We start from the raw sequence: 22,220 nt of genomic DNA, 5'->3' as shown, positions 1-22,220 counted from the left end.
TTTGCAAATGAATAAACACAAAGTCAAGGGTCAAACTATATTCACAGATAATGAAGAGATGAAGCAGAGACACCATGCACATAGAGAACATTGGTAGTATTTCAAGAGTTGAGAAATGGGGCCAGGGAAAAGTTATCTTTTGTTCTGGCCCATTCTTCTTTCTAACACTTCTAACCAGTGAAGAAAAGGAATGTTCTTTTGGACTTTCACGAAACACAGTACACTATTTTTTGGAGGGGGAGGCTTTTAGAGGCAGAATCTTATTTTGTAGCCAACCCTATCTTTGAACTTGTGATTCTCTTGCTTCTCCTTCTTGAGTGCTGGGATTACAGGCATGTACCACCTTGCTCAATTATCAAAGTCCAAAGTCCAAAATTTTCAACTTTTTCCTCTGTCTTATATTAAAATTTTAACTCAAAAATCCTCCCAAACAGTGAAAATACATTATTACAACCCATTCAGAAAATGTATTTCATTTTTCTCACGGAAGCAAAAAAGAAATATGGTTGAGTCTATGCATGCTTGGATTGTATGTATGGGAAGTAATACTGAGAATTCCAGGTCTTCTACTCTGATGCAAGCTACGTCATCAGCCCAATATGAGGTTTTACAATTATGGCATCCAGAAGGAATAATAATTTCTTTCATCCAGATCCTTGTACTTTCTGTATTTTCATAGGTAGGATGATTTATTCAATGACATTTACTGTTTCCCCTGTGTTGTGTAAGCACTGCAAACCCAAAGACAAATGAGATGTTTCCTGGCCTAAAAGATCTTAGAAGCAGACATGAATGTCATCACATTTGACACAGAATGAGTGGCATGTGTTGGCACTGGGAGTGATTCGTCTACTCACTTATGTGAGGATGGAGAGAAATGGTGAGGTAGAACTCAGGAGGGGAACAGGTGTCAAAGATGAAGAATCAGTAATTAGGGACTTGGAAGTATTTAAGATATCCTATCCACAGCCGTAGCTTTCCTTTAAGTTCGTCCTCAGCTCTCATGTCCTTTCATGTTTAATTGATAATTTTGGACCACCAGGTTATATGTCAATAAAGTGGCTCAAATGGATCAATGTCATAAAAGTGCAAATACCTTGCTGTTATTGTCTGAATTTTATGCAAGTACAAACATTGATGTTTTTAGCTGCCTGATTTTACAACTAGGATCTTACAAGGTCATTTTCTGTACAATTTACTTTGTATTATATTTGGAGTTTATTGTACAGCAAAGTGGGGGAATTTACAGTGTCTATAATAGTGTCAGATTAAAAGTTTTGGATTTTGTTTTCAATCTCACTGTCAAGGCATTGCATTCCTTAGGAATGTGTCCTTTCTCATTTCCTTAACTGAGACATTGATTGGAAGTGACTCTACAGAGAGGGAGATGGCTACTGAAAATGTGCATTTGTGGCATGATTATTTTAAATCAACAGCCAAGGTGAACTTGCTCTGTCAGGGATTTGTGCTTGCATTAGGACAACTCTTAAGTGAAATGTGCTTTTCAGGTGTTGCTGACTGTGGGTGGAATGAATACTAAATAAATTCTCCATTTAACATTATCTGATGAGATCACCAAGCCCACAGTGTCTTCTGTCACCATGCTCTATAGAAAATTGAGATGTACAGAATTCATCAGCACTGACCAAGAGAACCTGACCAGAACAGCATCATTCAGTGTAACCTGACACATACAGATCTCCCACTTAGTGAAAGTGAAGTAGTTAAAGGAAATATAGCTGTGTATGTGTATTTGGTAGGCTTATTGGAAATTGATGATTCAATATAAATATGTAGAATGTGGTCTCTATATATACATGTATATATATATACATATATGAATTTTACCCATCTATCAGAAATAGTAATATAATGCTATTTGCAGGGAAATTGATGGACCTAGAAAATAATACATTTAGTGAAGTAAGTCAGGCTTAAAGGGACAAAATGGCATATATTCTTTCTCCAATGTGGAACACAAACATACATAAACTCAAGGTTGTATAAATAATATACAGAAACAAATTAATCAAAGGATGCTATAGCCTAATGGTGTAACTCCTCTAAACAGCTAAAGAGCCATTTAACAAAAGAGTACAGGGAAGCTGACACTTGTTTTGTTTTGTTGGGGAGTGAGGGAAGAAGAGAAGGCGAGGAGGTGCACAAATGGAGGGAGGAAGGATGAGTAAACAGACTTCATATTCAAAGAATATGCATAGGTAGCAAAGATATGATAGGTAGGATGGAGAAGAAAAATGGAAAGAGAAAAATGGAAAGAGAGACACTGATAATTTATACTCCTATCTGACTTGTGGAACTGAAACCCCTTTGTACAACGACTTAAAATATATATGTATATATTATATGTATATTTAAGAAATATAATTAATATTTTAGAAATATATAATGTATATTTATGAAATATATTTAATATATAATATATTTAAGAAATATATCATGAATATTTAAGAAAAAATGCATATACCTACCTCTGTATTATTCTAGCATATGAAGCTTGCTTTCCACTATACTCAATAAATAACTCTACATAATAGGAACTAATCCCACAGAACCAAATCTGAACCTGGGCTTTCTGCCTCCAGCGTGTCTGAGTTAGCATTGTGCTATGCATCGCAGGCTCCAAGGCTCAGACCACAGTGCTTTCCCCAGGGTAGAATTCTCACTGAAAGCTGAACAGAAAGAATGAACTGAGTAGCATATTTGTCAATGCTTGCTGTTCCTGTCAGAAATTTTAAAAACAGAAAACAACCATTTCCACATTCAGAGTAACATAAGGAATTAATTTACTACTCTCTTCCACTGTTGTAATCTGACTCCCAATCAGCTATGTCTACATGTTAACACAGATAATTTCAACCCCATTGTTTTGTTTACCCCCAATGTACAGGTAACATTAAAATGGGAAAATACAATTATATCTCTGATAATCTTCTTTAAAATCATACAGAAAGCAGAATAAAGTATGATGAGTTACACTTATTTAAAGAAACACAATGTTGTTCTATTTTGATTCAAGGGTGTTAAACTTTGTAGTGTTAGCATTCATTTATTTTCTTTTAATTATACAATTACTATATGCCTTTTCCTTAGTAACATGGAAAAACATCCCTACTGCCAAGTTCTGATGATCTGTTCTAGAGTCATAATGTGTAGTCTCATTAGGTTTCTGTTTCAGCTGGGATGTTTATGAAGTCAGTGTTTATTTTGGGGGAATTTTGCTTGCACATTTTAAAGATACAGTTACAATTTTCCTTAGACAACTTGCACCAATATTTACCCTTCATTATCATAGCAACAAAAGTTTTACACTTTGCCATCTTACGCAAATCTGATAAGATATAGTCTGTTCTTCCAAAATAAATTAAAAGAACACCTGCTGTATGTTTTCTCACTAAATATTTTTTGTTCCTCATTTTTAAGAGTATGTTGATCTCAAGAAAGTCTGTGAATAAATGAGCTACGTTTTTATGCTTATTTAAAACATTGACTTGCACTTCAAGTTAAAGTTCCTCAAAAGGTTTTTCTGTTTTGTGAGAGTTTGAGCAAATATAAATAGCTATTTATGATATATAACAGTGTTTGTAAGAAAATGGTATGGGCTTCATATCTTTAACTGCCTTTTCCTCTGCATCCACATGAAGTCTTAAATTTAAACATGAGAACACACTTGATGCCTTTAGGTTCTTGTCTAGTTGAATAGATCCCTCAGAAAAAATGCAACGAAGAAGCAACTTTCCAAAGCTATTTTCATTCTGATACATGCAGGAAATGGATAATGAAGAAAACAATATAAAAGAGAACACAAAGATTCAGAGGAGTGGTTAGCCAAATCCAATGTCCTCATTAATAGTGCTTTGTGGTCTGACCACATCCTTGTGTGTTCCACAGTGCTGGCCATGATTAGACATTTGACATGAGAAAAATAAAGCAGCACAAGCACTAATGACAAAGTAATTTATATCACAGCATATTTCAACCTTTCAGCTTGTAGTTTAAATTCTAAATATTCATAAGCCTTAGGTTATCTAACTTTTCCTGTGTAAGGAGGTTTTTTTTTTTTTAAATATATGTATCCTAAAAGATCCCTTCTTTCACACTAATCCAGGTTGACAATCATGAAGAGACAAAGACTGGTATTTCACCATATGAACCATGTTCATTTTTTTTTCCGCAGCTGCAAACGTTTTTTGAGACATTCCTGAAGGCCAGTTCGCCACTGCAGGCATTTGATAATATGAAGGAGGCAATTAGCAAACTGCTGCTGGCAGCTGAAGCAGTCAGTGAACCCTCTAATCTGGGACCAAAGACCTTCCAAAGGTAAAAATCAATTTTACTTAACCATATTCTAAGCCGGGCACTGGTGGCTCACGCCTGTAATCCTAGCAACTCAGGAGGCTGAGATCTGAGGATCGCAGTTCAAAGCCACCCCGAGCAGCAAAGTTCCTGTGACTCTTATCTCCAATTAACCACCAGAAAACTGGAAGTGGTGCTGTGGCTCAAGTTGTGGAGCGCTGGCCTTGAGCTGAAGAGCTGAGGGACAGTGCCCAGGCCCAGAGTTCAAGCCCCACAACCAACATATATATAATATATATATATATATATATATATATGTTAAAACATATTAACAAATAACTCAATTATCACAGGTTTTTGGAAAATTTTGTCTCTATGTAAATATGATCTTCTAAATATATAGCACCTAAGTTATAAATCCTAAGACTAGAGCATGTAACACTTTTAGTGTCCAAATAGTGGTGACAAGCAATACAAAAGTTTTCAGAGTTAATTTTTAGATTTAAATTTCCTTTCATGTTCAGCTAATGTGATCATAGGTACTGTTTTTGCTATGTATAATTTTACCTATACATAATAAATTTTGTTTTCAATTATATCAATGACTTCAAAACACAATGAAGGAAACATAAACCTTTCTTAACCACATTCAATAACTTGTAGCCTCCTATCTCAGCTTATTTGCCTATAATTTATTGCCTTTGTTCTAAGGAAGTGTTCCATCTACTCTTTCAAAGAAAGAAGTGCCTTAATTTATTACACTTATTATTATACTTTATATGTCAAAAGGGATCTATCATGTAGCAGTAGAAGAGTTTTCTTCTCCACGCTTAAATTTTCCTAGACTAACTTCATTGATAGTTCAATATGTTAGAAATAACTTAGATAAATTTGTATTTTCTGTGAGAAATGAAACAGATTCCCAACCTAAGAACGAATTACAAGTTATTTTCAATTATCCAAGCTACCACTTTCTAAAAAAATCAGTACAGACATTGAAATTGAACTATGACAATTATCAACAATGTAACAATATAACACATATAACAATATAACATCATAGAATAGTGTAGCAAAGAGAATGTATTTTCATGTTCCCTTGTGTTTTTCATTTCAGATGTAGATTATGTTTTCAGCTCTTAACTTTTGATATTGGTTACAGCAGTTTCAGGTACCCTACAGTTCTTCAGGTGAGTATGCCAGCGGTCTCCTGAGTAATGTGGAGGGAGGTCAGGAAGAAGGGGATGAGAGATATAGAGGGGAGAGAGAGGGGGGAGAGGGAGAGACAGACAGACTTTCACTTAGTTTAAGCAATGGATAAATAGAAACCTTCACTAACACCATTAAAATCTTCTCTGCATTCTGGTGCAGGGGACTCATTAATACGTGAGGAATCTCTGGGTTCCAACCCTTACTGCATGTACCATACAATGAACAGGAATTGTCTGTTGTTTAATCATTATGTATGCGGTAAATATGATACGAAACAAAGCAGATATTAAGGGAGAAAAGCAATGCAGTTAATAAATTTTCGATTATCCAGGGTGCTTAAATGGTCTTATGAGAAAGGTAACTGCTTTCTTTACATTGTAAACATTGCATTTTAAATTGGTTTATGCTTTAAGTTCTAAAAAGAAAATAACTTGGTGTCAGGGTGTCTCATGCCTGTAACCCTAGCTCCTCAGGAGGTTGAGATCTAAGGATTGTGGTTCGAAACCAGCTGGGGCAGGAAAGTCCTCTTGAGACTCTTAACTCCAATTAAGTACTCAAAAACCTGAAGTGGTGCTGTGGTTCAAGTGGTAGAGTGCTAGCATGCTAGGAGACCCTGGCTTCCATCCCCAGCCCTGCATAAAAATTAAATATAAAATTTTATGTTTATTTTCAATGCTTTTCTAGTGAAATTTGAAGATATGTCTATACCCTTAGATTCTCATTCTTCCTTGAATTATAAAAGTTGTTTTGGATCTCCTCTCTCAGTATGTTTTCTCCTATGATAAGTTTCCATGCTCATGACATAATGAAAGAAATATTTAATTAGTACACAACAAGCTTTACTTTGGATTCCTGAGTAGGAAGAAAAGTAGAGGGATACCATAAAGTTATGAGTAGCCAAAATGCAGCTTAACATAACATGAGCCTTCAAATTGTAATACAGAGAAAGAAGTCATAGAAATTTAGTTCAATAGCTTTAATATTTATCTATAAATTTTCAGATTTATGATATGACCATTTTACTGGTCATTTATTCATTATTTTGCACACATAATAGTATTGTGCTTTCACAAATGGATATTTGAACCAATATGTTTGCTATTACTCAAGAACAAATTATTCTATTGTAAATGTTGCCATGATAAACTAATATGATTCAGTATTAAGATTCATGCATTAAAGAATTGTATTTTTCAAGGAATATTACTTCCATTTATAAAACTGTTGACCTCCAAAAAGACCACTAGATGTCAGTTCTGATCTACAATCCAACAGGAAATACATTATGTCTCAGAAGTAATACCACTGTATTTGATACCACTTGAACATAGTTGCTATGCTTTTTTATTCTTTCAAAGGTACATGAATATTTACATTTTCAAGATGGTGACAATATGAATTTTGAGGACCAATATATTGAAGAATTCCTTTTAAAAGATACTTTCAATTTTCTTTTCTCCAATGATTCTACACCTTTCATATTTTCTGAGATATTTCAAAAACTTTATAGATCAGGTGTATTTAAGGTAAGTGTCTGTTTTTGAACTGAAAAATACCTCTTCAAGTCATTATGTGGAATGTTATTTTTATGGTTCAAACAATTTGATCATGTATTTGAAATTATTATTATTTTATATAATACCTCTTATTTTTTCTGACTTAAGGACCAACATTATTTTGAAATTGTGCAAAAGAATTGCTGGAATAAAAATATTTATTGAAAATGAAGTGAAGCAGCTCATAGTTCTGAAAGAATGCTTTTGGATATTACAATTAACACATATTATACATTAAATGCTTTAAAAGAAATGTTAGAAGATTTTGAAGGTAGCATAGAAAAATTGAGAGTACTCAGGATTGACAACAGTTTATATGATATAATAACAGAGAGTATTTAAAACACTCATAACTGTTCACATGTTTGGCTAGATGCTGATATTTAGGATGTGGTGTTTTAGAAGCACAGTCTTCTTGATACATTAAAAAAAATATTCTAGAGCCAAGTACCAGTAATCCTAACTACTCAGGAAGCTGAGATGTGAGGATCATGGTTCAAAGTCAGCCCTGGCAACAAAGTCCCTGAGACTTTTTTCTCCAATTAACTACCAAAAAATTAAAAAGAGGCAGAAATGTAGCTGCGGCTCAAGGGTAGAGCTCTAGTCTTGAGCAAAAGATCAGGGACAATATCAAGGCCCCAAGTTCAGGCCCCACACATAAAGACACAGACAATTGTAAAGGTTAACAGCATATTGTTCCTTGCATACTTTTTCTGTTTCAAAACCCGTATTTGCAGAGTTTGGAAGAGTATAAAATGGTATTGATACTTTTACATCAATCACAGTCTTCTCTCTATAGAGTATCCATCCTTCTCTCAGTAATGAGCTGGAAAAGAAATGAATGTAGCAGAGTATGGATTGGCAAGATCTGCTTGCTAGAGTCAATGAAACTCCATAGCAGTTAACACCCCCACCTGGGTGGGTTCCTATGGAGACACACTCATTTAGAGCTCTCTCACCAGTAGATCCCTATAGGCCAGAGGAAACCCACCCTATTTTCCCAAACAGTCTGTCTTCCTGTGCTTACCTCCCTACCCTTTCTTCCAAAGCATTATTGAGCTATTTCACCCAGGTTTACCTTGCAAATTGTGTTTTCTTGTAATCAGATAGAATTGTGACAAGTTAAAATTCCCATGCTTCATGAAAAAATAATTAGCTTAGCTCTTTATAGAGTTCAAAAATAAAGTGGCTTATGAAGTGGAAAGACACTGGATAAAGATGATTTAACTTTTTTTAACAATTATTTTTTTATCTCCCCAACACAGGGTGAAAACTATCAAAAGGAATGTTTATCTTTTGAGGAAATTACCTCAGTTATGACGTTTGTAAAGGAACTTGAAAGTCTGGGACAATTCCAACTGGTAAAACCAGAATGGCATTTTTTACTCCTTTTGCTAGCTGGGTTTATAGTAGATCAGTGACTATCTGCTTTTGACTTCAACTAGACAAAGATATTTCTTTGCAAAATAGCAATCTTTTGTCTACTTTATTCTTCCTTTCAGAGACAGAAATAGTAAAATGAGCAAGACCTTTATTCTTTAGGAGTTTGTCAATAATATGACACGTTGAAGGTAAAATTAAACATGGAATTCTTATAGCTGCCAGAATTGTACCGTTCTCAAGTGAGAAAATATTGTCATTTTGTTCTAAAGAAGTTTGATTTTTTTATCTTTGGGACATTTACATGAAACCAATATTTTCTACTGCTTAAACCTTTTAACTTTGAGTAAAACAAAACATAATGAACATAACAGGATTTTTTGGGGGGGGGTCATGAGGCTTGAACTCTGGGCCTGGGTACTATCCCTCAGCTCTTCAGCTCAAGGCAAGTGCTCTACCACTTGAGCCACAGCACCACTTCCGGTTTTCTGGTGGTTTATTGGAGATGAGAGTCTTAGGGACTTGGCTGCCTGGTTAGCTTTGAACTGTGATCCTCAGATCTCAGCCTCCTTAGTAGCTAGGATTACAGGTGTGAGCCACCAGTGCCCAGCTAACATAACAGGATTTTAAAAAACTGTGTGAATCTTAATTTGTTGTAACTCTAGCAAATAGCAAAGCAGAAAAAAATGTAATAACTATAAACAACTTTTACTATTTTGGACCTTTAAAGTGCATGTTTTGTCTTTTATGTATTTTCTGGAGTCCTGTTGACTTACTGGTCAGGATCAAAGGATAATTTATTACATGTGAAAGCCCATATGCATTTTCACTATGCCCTTGGATAGAATATGTTTTTTTTCACTTTTCACCTAATTTTTTTTAATAAAATGTGATTTAAAGTAGCATTTTAGGTTTATTAACAATTCATTGGGAATCTGATGTTTGATTCAAGCATTTATTTTACTTATTTTTTAAATCTATGTTTATTTCACTACTTTTATGAATTACAACCAGTTTACTAAGTTAATTAAGGAATATTTGGCATTTAATTTTATAATTTAGTCCCACATTATAGAGGGTTTGAATTAAGCTTATTTATCCAAATGTAATTTAATTGATATATCTATCATCACAATTAATTTATGAATAACAAATGGTACATTCATTTAATCTGGCTAATACTATGGAGAGCTAATCAAAGAAACTCACCTTTCATGCATTTATTGTTGAAGATACTGTGAACATCAAGGTTATCTCTTGGCATTAAAAACACTAAGCAATTACTTTTCAGGCACATGGGAAGATCTCATTTTCCTATCTCTCAGAATAGAAACTAGATGTCTATGGATCTCTTTTTGTGAAATGTAATGCCTGTGAGATGTAACATTAATCACCTGTAACACAAAAAGAGTTCACCCTGCATTTCCAGCTGCCTGTCTCCCTGTTACTTTAGCTGTTTGTAGATAACCATTCCAGGAAGGAGAAATCACTCAATGAAGGAAAAGCAAACTCATCTCATTTGAAAATATGATTGTCAGAAAAATTAGTGGCATTTACCTTCGCAGTTGCACAGAAAACTAGTATATGGTACTAGCCAATGGATTTTGAGTCTATCTCTGAGTTTTGAAAATATTTAACTAAATTCCTCATTGGATTGCATTTTCAATTTACTTTTCAACAGCTCTGATGGCATTTTGTGTTTGAAATTTCTTCTCAGCTCTTCCCACCTACCACTCCGGGGACTCAATCTGTGATTCGTGACTTTTATGATACAGAAAGTTCCATGGGAAAACCTGGTTCAGTCCTGGCCCGATACTCGTCACTTTTAAATGTATTTGAACAATTTTGGCTCATGAATAAAAAAGTACAGCTCCATCCACTAGAATGGTAAGATAGCCACAAATGTAGAATTGTGCCATCCAAAAAAAAATCTCTAAAGATTTATTTCAAAAAGCTTTTCCTACATTAAAGAAAACAGAAAAAAGGAAGTACATCCCCAAATCTATGCTCTGAAGAATGAATGACATTAAGGCACTGAAACCTTATTGATGCTAGTGAACTTCAAACATGACAACAAAAATATATCCAACAGATTTTCAGGCCAAGATTTGACTCCACTAGAGAGTAATTTTTAAAATGGAAAGTTTCAATTCAGTTTCTTCCCATGCATTGTGGAAGCATTTGGCAGAAAGAATTAGGTGATTTTTAAAAAAAATATGGATTATCAGTCAGAGTAGAGCCTGATGAGTAAGCATTATATATATATAATATATGTATGTATGTATATATATATATATATATATATATATACACACACACACATATTTGAGGGTCTTGAAGGCATGAACTTAATTTTTGGAAAATCGTATATATGTGTATGCACATATATGTTCTGGTTTTAAGAAGGATTTTAGATCCCCTCTTCCTTCCTAATGAGAGGTAAGACGAAGGGAATGAGAGGCAGATGAGCCAGGTAAGATATTATTGCTCCAAGTAGTTGGCAAAAAATCAGGGCATCCATTCTTTTGTAAGGATGGAATTAAGGGAGCATTTGACTTTTCTACTGCCAGGAAAACAGAATTAAATCTAAGCCTCTGAGGGAGATGAAAGAGTAATGGACATGCCACACTCATTTACATCTCTCGCAGTCCCCCTTGGGAATGACCTCCATTCTATTGGCTAATGTTTCATCTTCTTCTGCTCCAGGAGATGGTGAATATGGTTCAATAAGAATCTCTCTCTCTCTCTCTCTCTCTCTCTCTCTCTCTCAAGAACACAAATAATCACATATACTAAGAGTTCTTTGGCTGTCTCCCAGGATCTGAATTCATTTTCATTGTCACTGCTTTATGAATTTGGCCTTAAATATTACAAATAATAGTCCTGACAGAAGGGATTGTTCATGGGCTTGGATATTATGTTTTAAATAATATAGCTCAAAACCACTTTGTTTTTAGTTTGTACTTAGATAATCCAAGAGTGTCTCATTCATTATTAAGATATGAGAGGAGCACATTTGATTTCCCAAGGATCCTATTTAAGTATTGTTTTTAACTTGGAATAAGTTCCCCTGAGATCTGCAAGCTTTTGAACATTTGTTTCCCACCAAGTTTGCTTAAGCACCACATACGCTGTAAAGTTAAGCAATGCACAGATCAGAAAACCAGAAGATCAGATTACTATGCAAAATGGTAATTTGGTAATAATGGTCAGTATTCAGTATAATTACAAAGGAGCAGAACTTTTTATTTTGATCAGTTCAGACTTGAGTAAAATGTATTAATTATAGTAGGAAAGGTTCTGAGCTTAGTAAAACTGTTTCCTCATCTGTAGCATATGGATGATCCCACCTGTCATACATATTGCCAGTAGAATTATATAAGACAGTTTCCATGAATATCACAGGGAGGCTGGAAATATCATACACTTCTATTTGTGTTTTGCTAGACGATTTCACAGTCACTTTAGCCTGTATATACTATTTTGTAAGAAAAGTAGAACATATTTGAAAGCCTTATCTATTTTAACACTGATCAAAAAGCTATCAGGAGGCTAACTTCAGTAATTTGTGCCTGCAGATGGCAAGTCAGGAGGCAGAGATTGGGATGATGGCAGTTCAAAGCCACCATGGGCAAAAAAGCTAGAGAGACCCTATTTTCACAAATAAGGCAGATAACTGGGGATGTAATTTAGTGCTTGCCCAGCATGTACAAGGTTCTGGGTTTAATTCCATGATCACCAACAAAACAATAAAAAGCAGAATTTGGTTTTGCATTCATGCAATCCCAGTTTAAGCTGGAGGTGTAGGAAGGAGGATCATGGCTTGAAGCTAACCTAAGCAAGTGTGCAAAACTCTATCTGAAAAATAACCAAAAGCAAAGCTGGAGACGTGGTTCATATAAAAATGCTCCTAGAATGCGTCCAACAAAAAAAACCCCAAAGCTCAATTTGAATTAATAACAATAACAATTCACCTACAATATACATCGTCTAAGTGAGGAAAGAGTGGTTCTAGAAAGATAGATTGTTCAAAGATGCAGCTAACACACAGTAAGTTGGGATGAGGACCCTGTCCTTCACCCATGGTCCAGTGCTTTCTTCCAGTACCACAAGCAGTCAAAGAAGTCACTGCTACTCTTCATGATGGTCACCTCCATTTTGTTATGTAACAGTATGTAACAGTTTTACATACTCATATTTACTCAAGGATCTAATGATTTGATCTATCCTTTAAAATAAAGACCATTTGTTTAGAGCAATGAAGTGATGAAAGTCAGGAAAACAATAGTTATAGGTAACAGTTCTGTGTGTGCCCCAAGGCTCACACTTCAGAGGAACTGGAATAAATCTGAGTGGAAGGGAAATCTTAAAACAAGCATTTGTGCACCATCTGCTAATCTAGCAGGAAAGAAAGTTGCATATATACTTTGCTCTAAGGAAAGGTTTTCCAAAAACAAATTTATTCTCAAAACTACCCAAGAAATCACTGCAAGATGGCTTTGTATGCAAAATGTCTCCTTCAATAAGATAGTAATGTTTCCAAAATTCAGTTTATGTGCACCTCAGGTTTGTATTGTTTTTAAGAGATTCTCCTGAAGAATTCTCTTTTCTTGATGGAAATTCTAAGAATTTTATTTTTAATTTGGCTTGGCTCCCAACTGGCTCCCAGTTGGACTTCAACCTAACATAGCTCACTGGGAAAGTATTTTCCTACCATGCTTGATGAACTGGGTTCTATTTCAATATCTCTTAAAAAACAAAAACAGCATCAATCAAAATAGCCATATCTTACACCATCCTTGCTCAATCCATTTTCTCATTTTGTGGGGGGCGGGGAGGGAAACTTTTCTAAAATAAATCGTAGACATCATTACTTTAATTTCTACTTCTGTGTACATAGCAAAGAAAATAAAGACTTTTAAGAGAAACAGCAATAAAAATCATCACACCTTCTGGCATTAGCACTGTATTTAATTTGTCTCATCCTTTATTTCTTGTTTGATGGTTATATTTATATGGTAAAGAAATTGAATGTACCAAATTTATCTTTGTTTTGATACACTATTCTTTACAAGGTCCAGTGCAATAAAAATGTATAGAATGTTCTGTAACACAGAGAATTTTATATAATTCTGTAGTAACCCTACAAGGTAATGCTACAAGGTACATGGTACCATTATCCCCATTTAGGGGAATAAAAAGAAAAAATTCGTATCAGCACATGGAAATCATGTCAGCAGTTGGGAGACCATCATATCCTGTGTTATCTAATATCAGGGGCAGATTTAACGATTTAAAGGCACTCTGCCCAAGCTTTTAGTTAGTTACATAACAGAGAAGATGAAGTGAACACACCAAGATATGACTAACTTTACCACTCACCAGTGATTATCAGAGTTTAAGGATAGAAGCCTTGGCATTTGCTCCTGGCAATCTGGGATATGTTCTCAGAGGTTCTAGGCATTGTTTTGCTTCCAAGCTATGGAACATTTGCCAAAGATACTGATAAGGATGTGTGCTCTTGAATCATTTCTGTTGAATCCAGGCTTCCAGAGGCTGCTACAGAGTTGGACTACAGCATGCCTGTTTGCCCTGGTTCTCTTCAAATGGGCTTCTCTTGATTACAGATGATGGGGAGGTCCACCCACCTTGTTGGAGGCCAAATTGCCAGCTTTGAGGAATGAAATCCAGAGTGATTTTCTGCCTTTATTCAAACAACTATACCCTCTCAGTGTGCTTCATGTAATTTCTATGATTAATTTTCATTTTGTTCACATCATTGATCCAGAGTTGTCTGACGTTGTATTTGCAGGAATTCTTTCACAGAAGATGCGAATATTGAAAAACCACAAGTGCTATTTGATGCAACTGAAAATGAAAAAGGTAAAAGCACTCCCCCCCCCAGTCAGTCCAACATATAAAAATAAGCATTTCCTGGTCAAAATATAAAAAATGTTTAGTTTCATTAGCAATAGAAAATGAAAACTAAGCATGGATCATCTGCAGGCCATTGATGACATTCACCCCATTCATTTGTTCCCTTTATTTTTTTATTCCTGAAAAAGCACTCATCTGAGCTTTGAGTCAAATAACTTTGCTTGAATATTTATTATAGAAGTCAGCTTTACTGATTTTGCTCCCTGATGTAATAAGAGGAAAATAAAAGGTGTGCACTAATGAATTGCTTTTTGAGATAACTAAAACATAAGATAATTAAAAGTTGAATTAACAGTTATTTTAGTAATTTATATTTGTTTTTTTAGCTGAAGTTCCTCAAGTTTTTAATGAAAATAAAGATATACATTGCAACAATGGTGAGTAGAATTTAAAGCATTTCAGCATTCTAAGCTTTCCTGCTTGAAATAGAATTATTTTATCATCATTGGCAATCTTTAGGCTTATAACTTGTTTTAACTGAATTTTGAGAAGTTACCATATTTATGATTGGGTCAATGTATCTGTCAGTTTGCATAATATTTTTCAGTTTTTAGCTCATTTTGTTTGTATCAATGCTGGACTTTTGAGTTTAGGGAATTGCTCTACCACTTGAGCTGTGCCTGCTGCCCTTTTGGCTGTAGTTAGTTTTCCTCTAGGGTCTCATATTTATTCTTTGACCATCTGAACCATGGTTTTCCTATTTATTTTTTGCAAGTAGCTGAAATGACAGGCAAGCACCAACACACTCAGCTTTATTGGTTGGAACTTTTTTCTCTAGACTCGCCTGGACTAGCTAGAATCTTCATTTTCTGAATAACTAGGATTACAGGCATGAACCACCTCTGCCCAGCCATGTCTATGTCCTGTTCTTTTCTGTTCTGCTTTTTTTTTGTGCAGTTTGATCAGTTTGCTTTGATTTAGTATTTTAGTAGAGTGCTTCCCAAATTTATTCCGAGACCTTTGAGGTTCCCAGGCTTTATGTTCAAGGAAAAGTTTGGCACATTGGCTTTGTACATTGATCTTTAAAGAGCTCACCATCCAGAAGTGATTTATTTCTTGTCATGTGGTTATAAGATTCAGAATACTAGAGTTGGAGTAGACTTTTCTTTAAAACAAGTGAGAGAGTTTTTTTCTCAAGTTATAAATATATTTTCTTGAACATCTTATGTTTTTACTAAGACATAGTAAAAGAACAAATGCATTGTATGTGTGTACATACTTAAATTTAAAACTAAGTTTATTCATTCTGAGTAAGGCTAAGTACATTCTCTTTTTTTTTTTTTTTTGGTGGGTTGTGGGGTTTGAACTCTGGGACCTGAATGCTGTCCCTCAGCTCTTCAGCTCAAGGCAAGCTCTCTACATTTTGAGCCACTGTGCCACTTCCAGTTTCCTGAGTGGTTTATTGGAGATAAGAGTCTCACAGACTTTCCTGCCTGGGCTGGCTTTGAACAGCTATCCTCAGATCTCAGCCTCCTGAGTAGCTAGGATTACAGGCGTGAGCCACCGGCACCCAGCTAGTACATTCATTTTATTCCAACATTAATTTTTAGTTTTATTGGAATTGACTTTATTTGTGAAAGATTAATTTTTGAAGCATGTTTTGACAATACATATAGACCTGTAAATTGATAGCAGTAGACATATTTAAATAGAATGAGTATCTGTCTGCTGTGACAAGCCCTAGGTTAAATTTGAAATGGCAAAAAAACCCAAACTTACGTCACTGGGGGCTCCTTCATTCTCGTTTTGAAATAAGAATGGCACTGGTCATCTTTTTTTTCAGTTCCTGGGTAATGAGGTACACATGAAGTGAATATGTTGGATAGCTCTTCAACATTTTCATATTAATAAGTCTAGACCTGGATCTACAAAACTCATCTTCCTCCTTTAATAGTATGATATCAGATTATAAAAATGAACAATGATAGCTAAAAATAGGTGGGGTCATCCTTGAGAGTTTAGGGTGTTCTTATTATTCAATGTGAGTTACGATTATCCCTCAAGAAAGCAATAAACTATTCAATGTCTAAAAGAAATCCACAAAGAGCAACCAAAACTTCACACACAATTTCCCATGTATACTTGCCAAATAAGCAGCCTGCTGCCATAGCCCCTCATGTTGGGTCTCTGTAGATCTAAGGTATGCTGGACTGAGACAAGTGTAGACTTGGCTGGGAAAGATGCCAAGGAAACACCAGGTGTTTGTAGGCAGCGAGTCTGATGATTCACTTAAAGATGATGTCAGAGCCAAATCAACTTGCAAGCAGGAGTCTGTCACGCTGCACCCGTGACACAGGTGGAGAGCTCCTGAAGTCATTTCTTAGAGAAAAAGGAAAAAAAATGCATTTGCTACAATCTTAGCCACGAAAATAATTGCACACTTATTTCACTTCATGTTGGGCGGTGGGTCAGTTTATAATGGGTACACGCCTCATCAACACTGTGACAATAAGGCAAATATTAAAGAAATGTTAAAATTGTACATGGCAGGAAATCAATTCTCAGTGCATTTTTATAACATGTCACCTAGGATTCTGAAGAAAAAGTTATTGCATTGTTATTCATTTAGTGTTTCTTTTTTTAGCACAAAGGCACAGTGCAAGTATTTGTATTCCTTCATGGCTAGGCAATGGTACTCTCCACAACACAGTGCATGCTCCTGCATGCTCCAATCTAGCCTATCTAATGTCATGTTGGCTTCACAGCATCCATTTGGATCAAATCTCATGATTCATAACATCCTATTTTTACTGAGTTTTTCTACTATCCTGGACCTAATAGAATATATTGGAGGGAAGAAGAGAATGCAGCATATTAGAATACTTGTAGAGACTCATATTGTAAGCCTAGTCACTTTGGGTGCTGAGAACCGAAGGATAATGGATTGAGGCCAGCCCAAGTAATGAAGTTCACAAGACCCTCACCCCTCAACCCACAGCTGAGCACAGTGAATATTTGACTATAATCTATCTATATATATCATATATAAATATATAATAATTATATTGTATATATTTATCTCAATGGAAAGCAACAGATAGTAGTGGTGATCTCCTGTCAGGTCAACTACATTGGAAGCCTAAAATAGGCTGATCATTGTCTAGGCACCTGAGTGGGCAGGAAGCAGGACACTATCAAAAAGAAAACAACAACTGGCGAACAAAAGATCTAAAGGTTGGCTTAACAGGAGAGCACCTGCCTAGCAAGTTGGAGGGCTTCAGTTCAAACCCAAGAACTGTAACAATGAAAGAAAGAAAGGAAGGAAGGAAGGAAGGGAAGGAGGGAGGGAGGGAGGGAGGGAGGGAGGGAGGGAAGAAGGGAGGGAAAGGGGAAGAAAGAGAAATAAATGAATGTATTATCTGAATCTGAATCAAAAGCTATGAGCCTCACAGAATGAGTTGTGATAAAGCAGTGCCCATCCTTGATGTATTTTCCCCTCTTCTTTCATAAAAAAATCAGGAGCTAGTATGAATAATAAAATTATAGATATAGCCTATTTTTCTGATTCTATAGAATTTTCTATATTTGTGCTGAAATTTTGTTGGTTATTAAAAGGAACTGATGGAAAAAAGAAAAAAGGAAATTATGAAACAAAAGGGTTGTAGCTGTTTTACTGAAAAATATTTTACTATACTCGTGGGTTATTTATGTATTCTACACATTAACAATGAATACAATTTAACAATGGGTGCTGTATCTGCCAGAAAAGCTATTTTCCTTTTTTCTTTTCCCATGGCGCTACTGCTTTATGCATTACACTATCAGGGAGAAAGATTTGTTTTTTGGTGTCTTTGAGTCAGTGGTATCATGTCATATTCTAGACTCAAATGAGTTTGAGTAGCATGTAGGATATCCTTCTGATACTTCAGCACATTTTTTCCATGTTGAGATTGGCCTGGGAGCGATGGATACCAGGGCGGATGCTTCTATCTGAGTGTTTGGTGTATTCCTGGAGTCACATTCATTATTCCACCCTGCTGCTTGTGTATCAACCGAATAGCACTTTAGTGACACTTCCCTGGAAGACATTTTCCTTCCTCATTGCCTGCTGGTTTCCTACTGGCACCACCCTGAAGAGTCATTGCACCCATTCACCCAGTTTGATGTTTGCCACAAATATTGTGAACATGTTATCAACCCACAGGAGAGACATTGCCTTTTAACTTTCAAGGGCTGAGGGAAAAAAGTACTGTATAAAACTAGCTAAAGTCAATGGCTGGTACATGGTAGATCTAGAAAATTGAAAATCCAGCTGAAGCCACACACCCTCTCTAACCAGGTGCTGAGTGGACAGTGATCACTGAAACAGTTGAAGAAATTAAAGCCAGGTGCCATTGGCTCACACCGGTAATTATCGCTACTCAGGCAGCTGGGAGCTGGAGGATTATGGCTCTCAGTTAATCAGGGCAGAAATGTTGAGACTTCATCTCCAAAATAACCAGAAAAACAATTTTTTTAATTGGCTGTGCGGTTCAAGTGGTAGGACATCACTCACGGGCAAGCAAGTTGAGCCAATGGGAGGACCTAAATTCAAGTCCCAGAAATAATTATCCAAAAAAAGATCTCACCATTTTTTATTTAAGTGTTTTCTTAATGTGTATTATTGTAAAGGTACTGTACAGAGGGGTTACAGTTACATGAGTAAGGTAATGAGTACATTTCCTATCGAGCATTGTTACTACCCCCTCCTTTGTTTTTTCCCTACCAGCCCTTACCTCTCCACCTCCCCAACTCCTCTCTCCCCACCGCTGCCCCCCCCCCCGGAAGTTGTAAAGTTCGTTTTTTTAGCATAGTGTCTTGTGCATCTCATTGTTACAATGGGTCAACCTGTATCCTTCCGTCAGCGTTTTGTTATTTCCCTCCCCCTCTCCAAATTAGAAAAAATGTATATATAAGATGCAAGAGAGATCGAACAATTTTATAGTTGTCTTTGTCATTCTCTTGTATTTCTTAACAGATAAACACACGTTGTGTCATCTCAAGCAGATCTACACACACCCGCGCTTGGAACTAAACCCTGAATTTAATTCGAAGATCAGAGATTATTACGCTGAGGTGCCATTTGATGTGGTGACGGTGACCATCCGCGCAGAAGCTTCTGACTGCCAGTGCAGTGTGCACCTGCAAGAGCGAACAGGCCCAAGGTACAGGCTGGGGATGAACTGAGACCTCGAAGTGGAGAGCTGACTTGTGACCCAACCTTTAAAAATGGCTCAGGAATAGGTGAACTACATGGTCACTTGGAGACTTGCCAGGGTATGAATCTATCCCCCTTTCAGGCCTAATGTGCTTTTAAAAAGCACAGTTAGGGGTTGGAGATAGGGCCCAGTTGGTAGAGCACTAGGCAATGAGCTTAGCATCAGGTACCGAGTTTTAAGTCCTGGTCTCTCCGCCCTCCCTCACTACCCCCTCCCCCAAAGCACATCTATGCCCTACTCAGTTATTCACAATCTGTGACTAATCTTTGTAATGATGTAACAGGAGAGGATCTTGTTATATAACGTATCAGGAGGAACCATTAAGGAGAATTCTGTTTCTTACCATCTTCATGTTCTCAGGTTGTTGGAGTTACTCCTGGACAGTAACCCCAAGCCAACTTCTCTCACATCTAAGAATCATCAGGGGTTCGTTGCTTAAAAATGATAGTGACATGTTTGAAAGTCTTTTTTGACTTTTTGTTTGTAATTCTGAAAGGAGAATAGGACCTTATAACATAAATGCTCACAGCTCCGTGTTGTAGGGAGAGAGGCTCTAGGCATCCCAGATACCTGAGTGTTTAGAAGAAAGAAAAGAAGGTTCAAGCCACAGAAGTAAGGATTCTAACCTTGGTTCTTTGGATTTTGTGGCAGTTTGTTCCCAGTTCTATGTAATAGTCTATTTTCATCATTCTAGTCAATGAGATAATGTGAACCCTGACAATTGGTTATTCGTTCCTTTCCCTTTAGCCAATGGAGGGCAGTACTTGCTCTCCTCAAATCTTTATAGAACAAATTTAATTTTCCTTTCATTGTAGAAATGTTCTGCAGTTGTACAGATCTTATCTATGTTATGCAAGTAGAAGTCGTTTAATAAATCATGATATCTGAGTCATTTGGGCTGAGTTAAATGTACCTCACTCATATTAATTCTGTCTCTATTCATTCCTCTTGTCCGTGTTGGTCCCTAGCTCTGCCAACTACCCTCTGGGATTAGGAATAAACAGAATCTCAGTGATAGTGGTAGATGAATCTCCAGCAGAGGGGGAGACACGGATCACCTATAAACTCACCATCTACAGAGAACATCGCCCAAGTCTGCCTTTCTTTGAGGACTTCACAGCCTGCGGTTTTGTGCAGGTAAGTGAACTTTACATTTGTGCTTGAGTTCAAATGGGAATGATTTGGTAACCCAGGCAAAAAAATGCCAGCTGAAAATTGTTGCAGGAAATCATGTGTTCTCAAATCTCAATGCGGTCTGTACAAGAGCAAGAGTGTGAGGCGGGTATGTGACACCTCATCCTGAATGCTTTTCTTTTTAGTGCCGTGGCCACTCCCTGTACTCCTTGCGTTCAGTAGATTTATTGCGGTTCCTATTTTGACTAAAAGGTCTGAGTACTAACACTTCATTTTGAAATTCATTTCATGTTTCCCTTTTAAACTTTGCTGTTTTCCTTGGATTTGTCCCCAGATCTACTTTTGAGAATTTCAACTACGTTCAATGGAATTCATCTTAAAGAATGAAAAGAAAATTTCCAGGACTTTTTTTGTTTGTTGGTTTAACAGATGGGATACTGAATAAGCAAAATTAAATTTACTTCTGGTAGATGTATTTCCCATTCACTTCTCAAACCTTAATCATATCTCAAGACTGTAGTTTCTCCTTTGAACAGCATATGCCATGTTGGTGGGTAATCTTTGCTAGTTTTGGAATGTCTTTTTTGTGGTTTTTCCCTCTGCTTTTGACTTTTTATTTTAAAGGATTTTATGTGTAATCTTCTACATTTTTTCATATGATATATACCCATACTACAGATGATTGTAGAGAAGTAATAATTGGTATTCCTATAATTTATCTACTGAACAGTAGAATCTCTAAAAGTAAATACACTTGGGTAATATTGAAAGAATGCATGTCATATACTGGGAGCTTTGATGTACAGAATCATTGTTAAATTCTAATTATACTTCGGTGGGTAGATTATACTGTGTTGATTTTGCTATCAATTGGCAATAGTCATTCTCCACCACTACCACTATCTAGGCTTTTCCCAATATATACTTTCCAAATATTTTATAAAGTGTATATCCCTAAGATTTTTTAATATGAGGAATTTTATTTTATTTTTTGCTAAATACTATGAGGCAAAACAGAATTGATACCACACAAAATAACTTTGTTGTCCAGCGCCAGTGGCTCATGCCTGTAATCCTAGCTGCTCAGGAGGCTGAGATATGAGATCACGGTTCAAAGCCAGCCCAGGCAGGAAAGTCTGTGATACTCTTATCAATAATTAACCACGAGAAAACCAGAAGTGATGCTGTGGCTCAAGTGGTAGAGCCTTCACCTTGAGCTGAAGAGCTGAGGGACAGCGCCCAGACCCAGAATCAAGCCCCACGACCGACAAAAAACAAAAACAAACAAACAAAAAACCCAAAAACTTTATAAAATATCACTCACATCCTATTTGATCAGATCGACAGCATCTCTGCATGTTAGGGGTTTTGTAAAACGCTATGCAATATTTCAGTATTTTTACATACACACAGTAAGAAACAGAACTGTTAGGGTTTTCCATGAATTTTACTGCAAAAATAGTGCAAAATACTTAACCTGGTAAGCTTT

The 22,220-nt window shown here is 36.2% G+C and overlaps 1 protein-coding gene across 1 annotated transcript in view; it reads left to right on the top strand.

Annotated features, from left to right (window-relative positions):
* Cped1 (cadherin-like and PC-esterase domain containing 1) overlaps positions 1–22,220 on the top strand; it is a 241,432-nt gene that overhangs the window by 107,751 nt on the left and 111,461 nt on the right. Inside the window, exons 7-15 of the mRNA XM_013019900.1 lie at positions 4,196–4,338; positions 5,432–5,504; positions 6,885–7,052; positions 8,348–8,443; positions 10,180–10,349; positions 14,275–14,345; positions 14,726–14,776; positions 19,357–19,543; positions 20,566–20,734. Coding sequence (XP_012875354.1) covers positions 4,196–4,338; positions 5,432–5,504; positions 6,885–7,052; positions 8,348–8,443; positions 10,180–10,349; positions 14,275–14,345; positions 14,726–14,776; positions 19,357–19,543; positions 20,566–20,734 — 1,128 coding nt within the window. The remainder of the gene's footprint in view (positions 1–4,195; positions 4,339–5,431; positions 5,505–6,884; positions 7,053–8,347; positions 8,444–10,179; positions 10,350–14,274; positions 14,346–14,725; positions 14,777–19,356; positions 19,544–20,565; positions 20,735–22,220) is intronic.

The sequence above is a fragment of the Dipodomys ordii genome, unplaced genomic scaffold, assembly GCF_000151885.1.
Source record: "Dipodomys ordii isolate 6190 unplaced genomic scaffold, Dord_2.0 Scaffold48, whole genome shotgun sequence".
NCBI classification, from domain to species: domain Eukaryota; kingdom Metazoa; phylum Chordata; class Mammalia; order Rodentia; family Heteromyidae; genus Dipodomys; species Dipodomys ordii.
The sequence above is the reverse complement of the archived record's forward strand: the minus strand, read 5'-3'. Positions and strand labels throughout refer to the sequence as shown.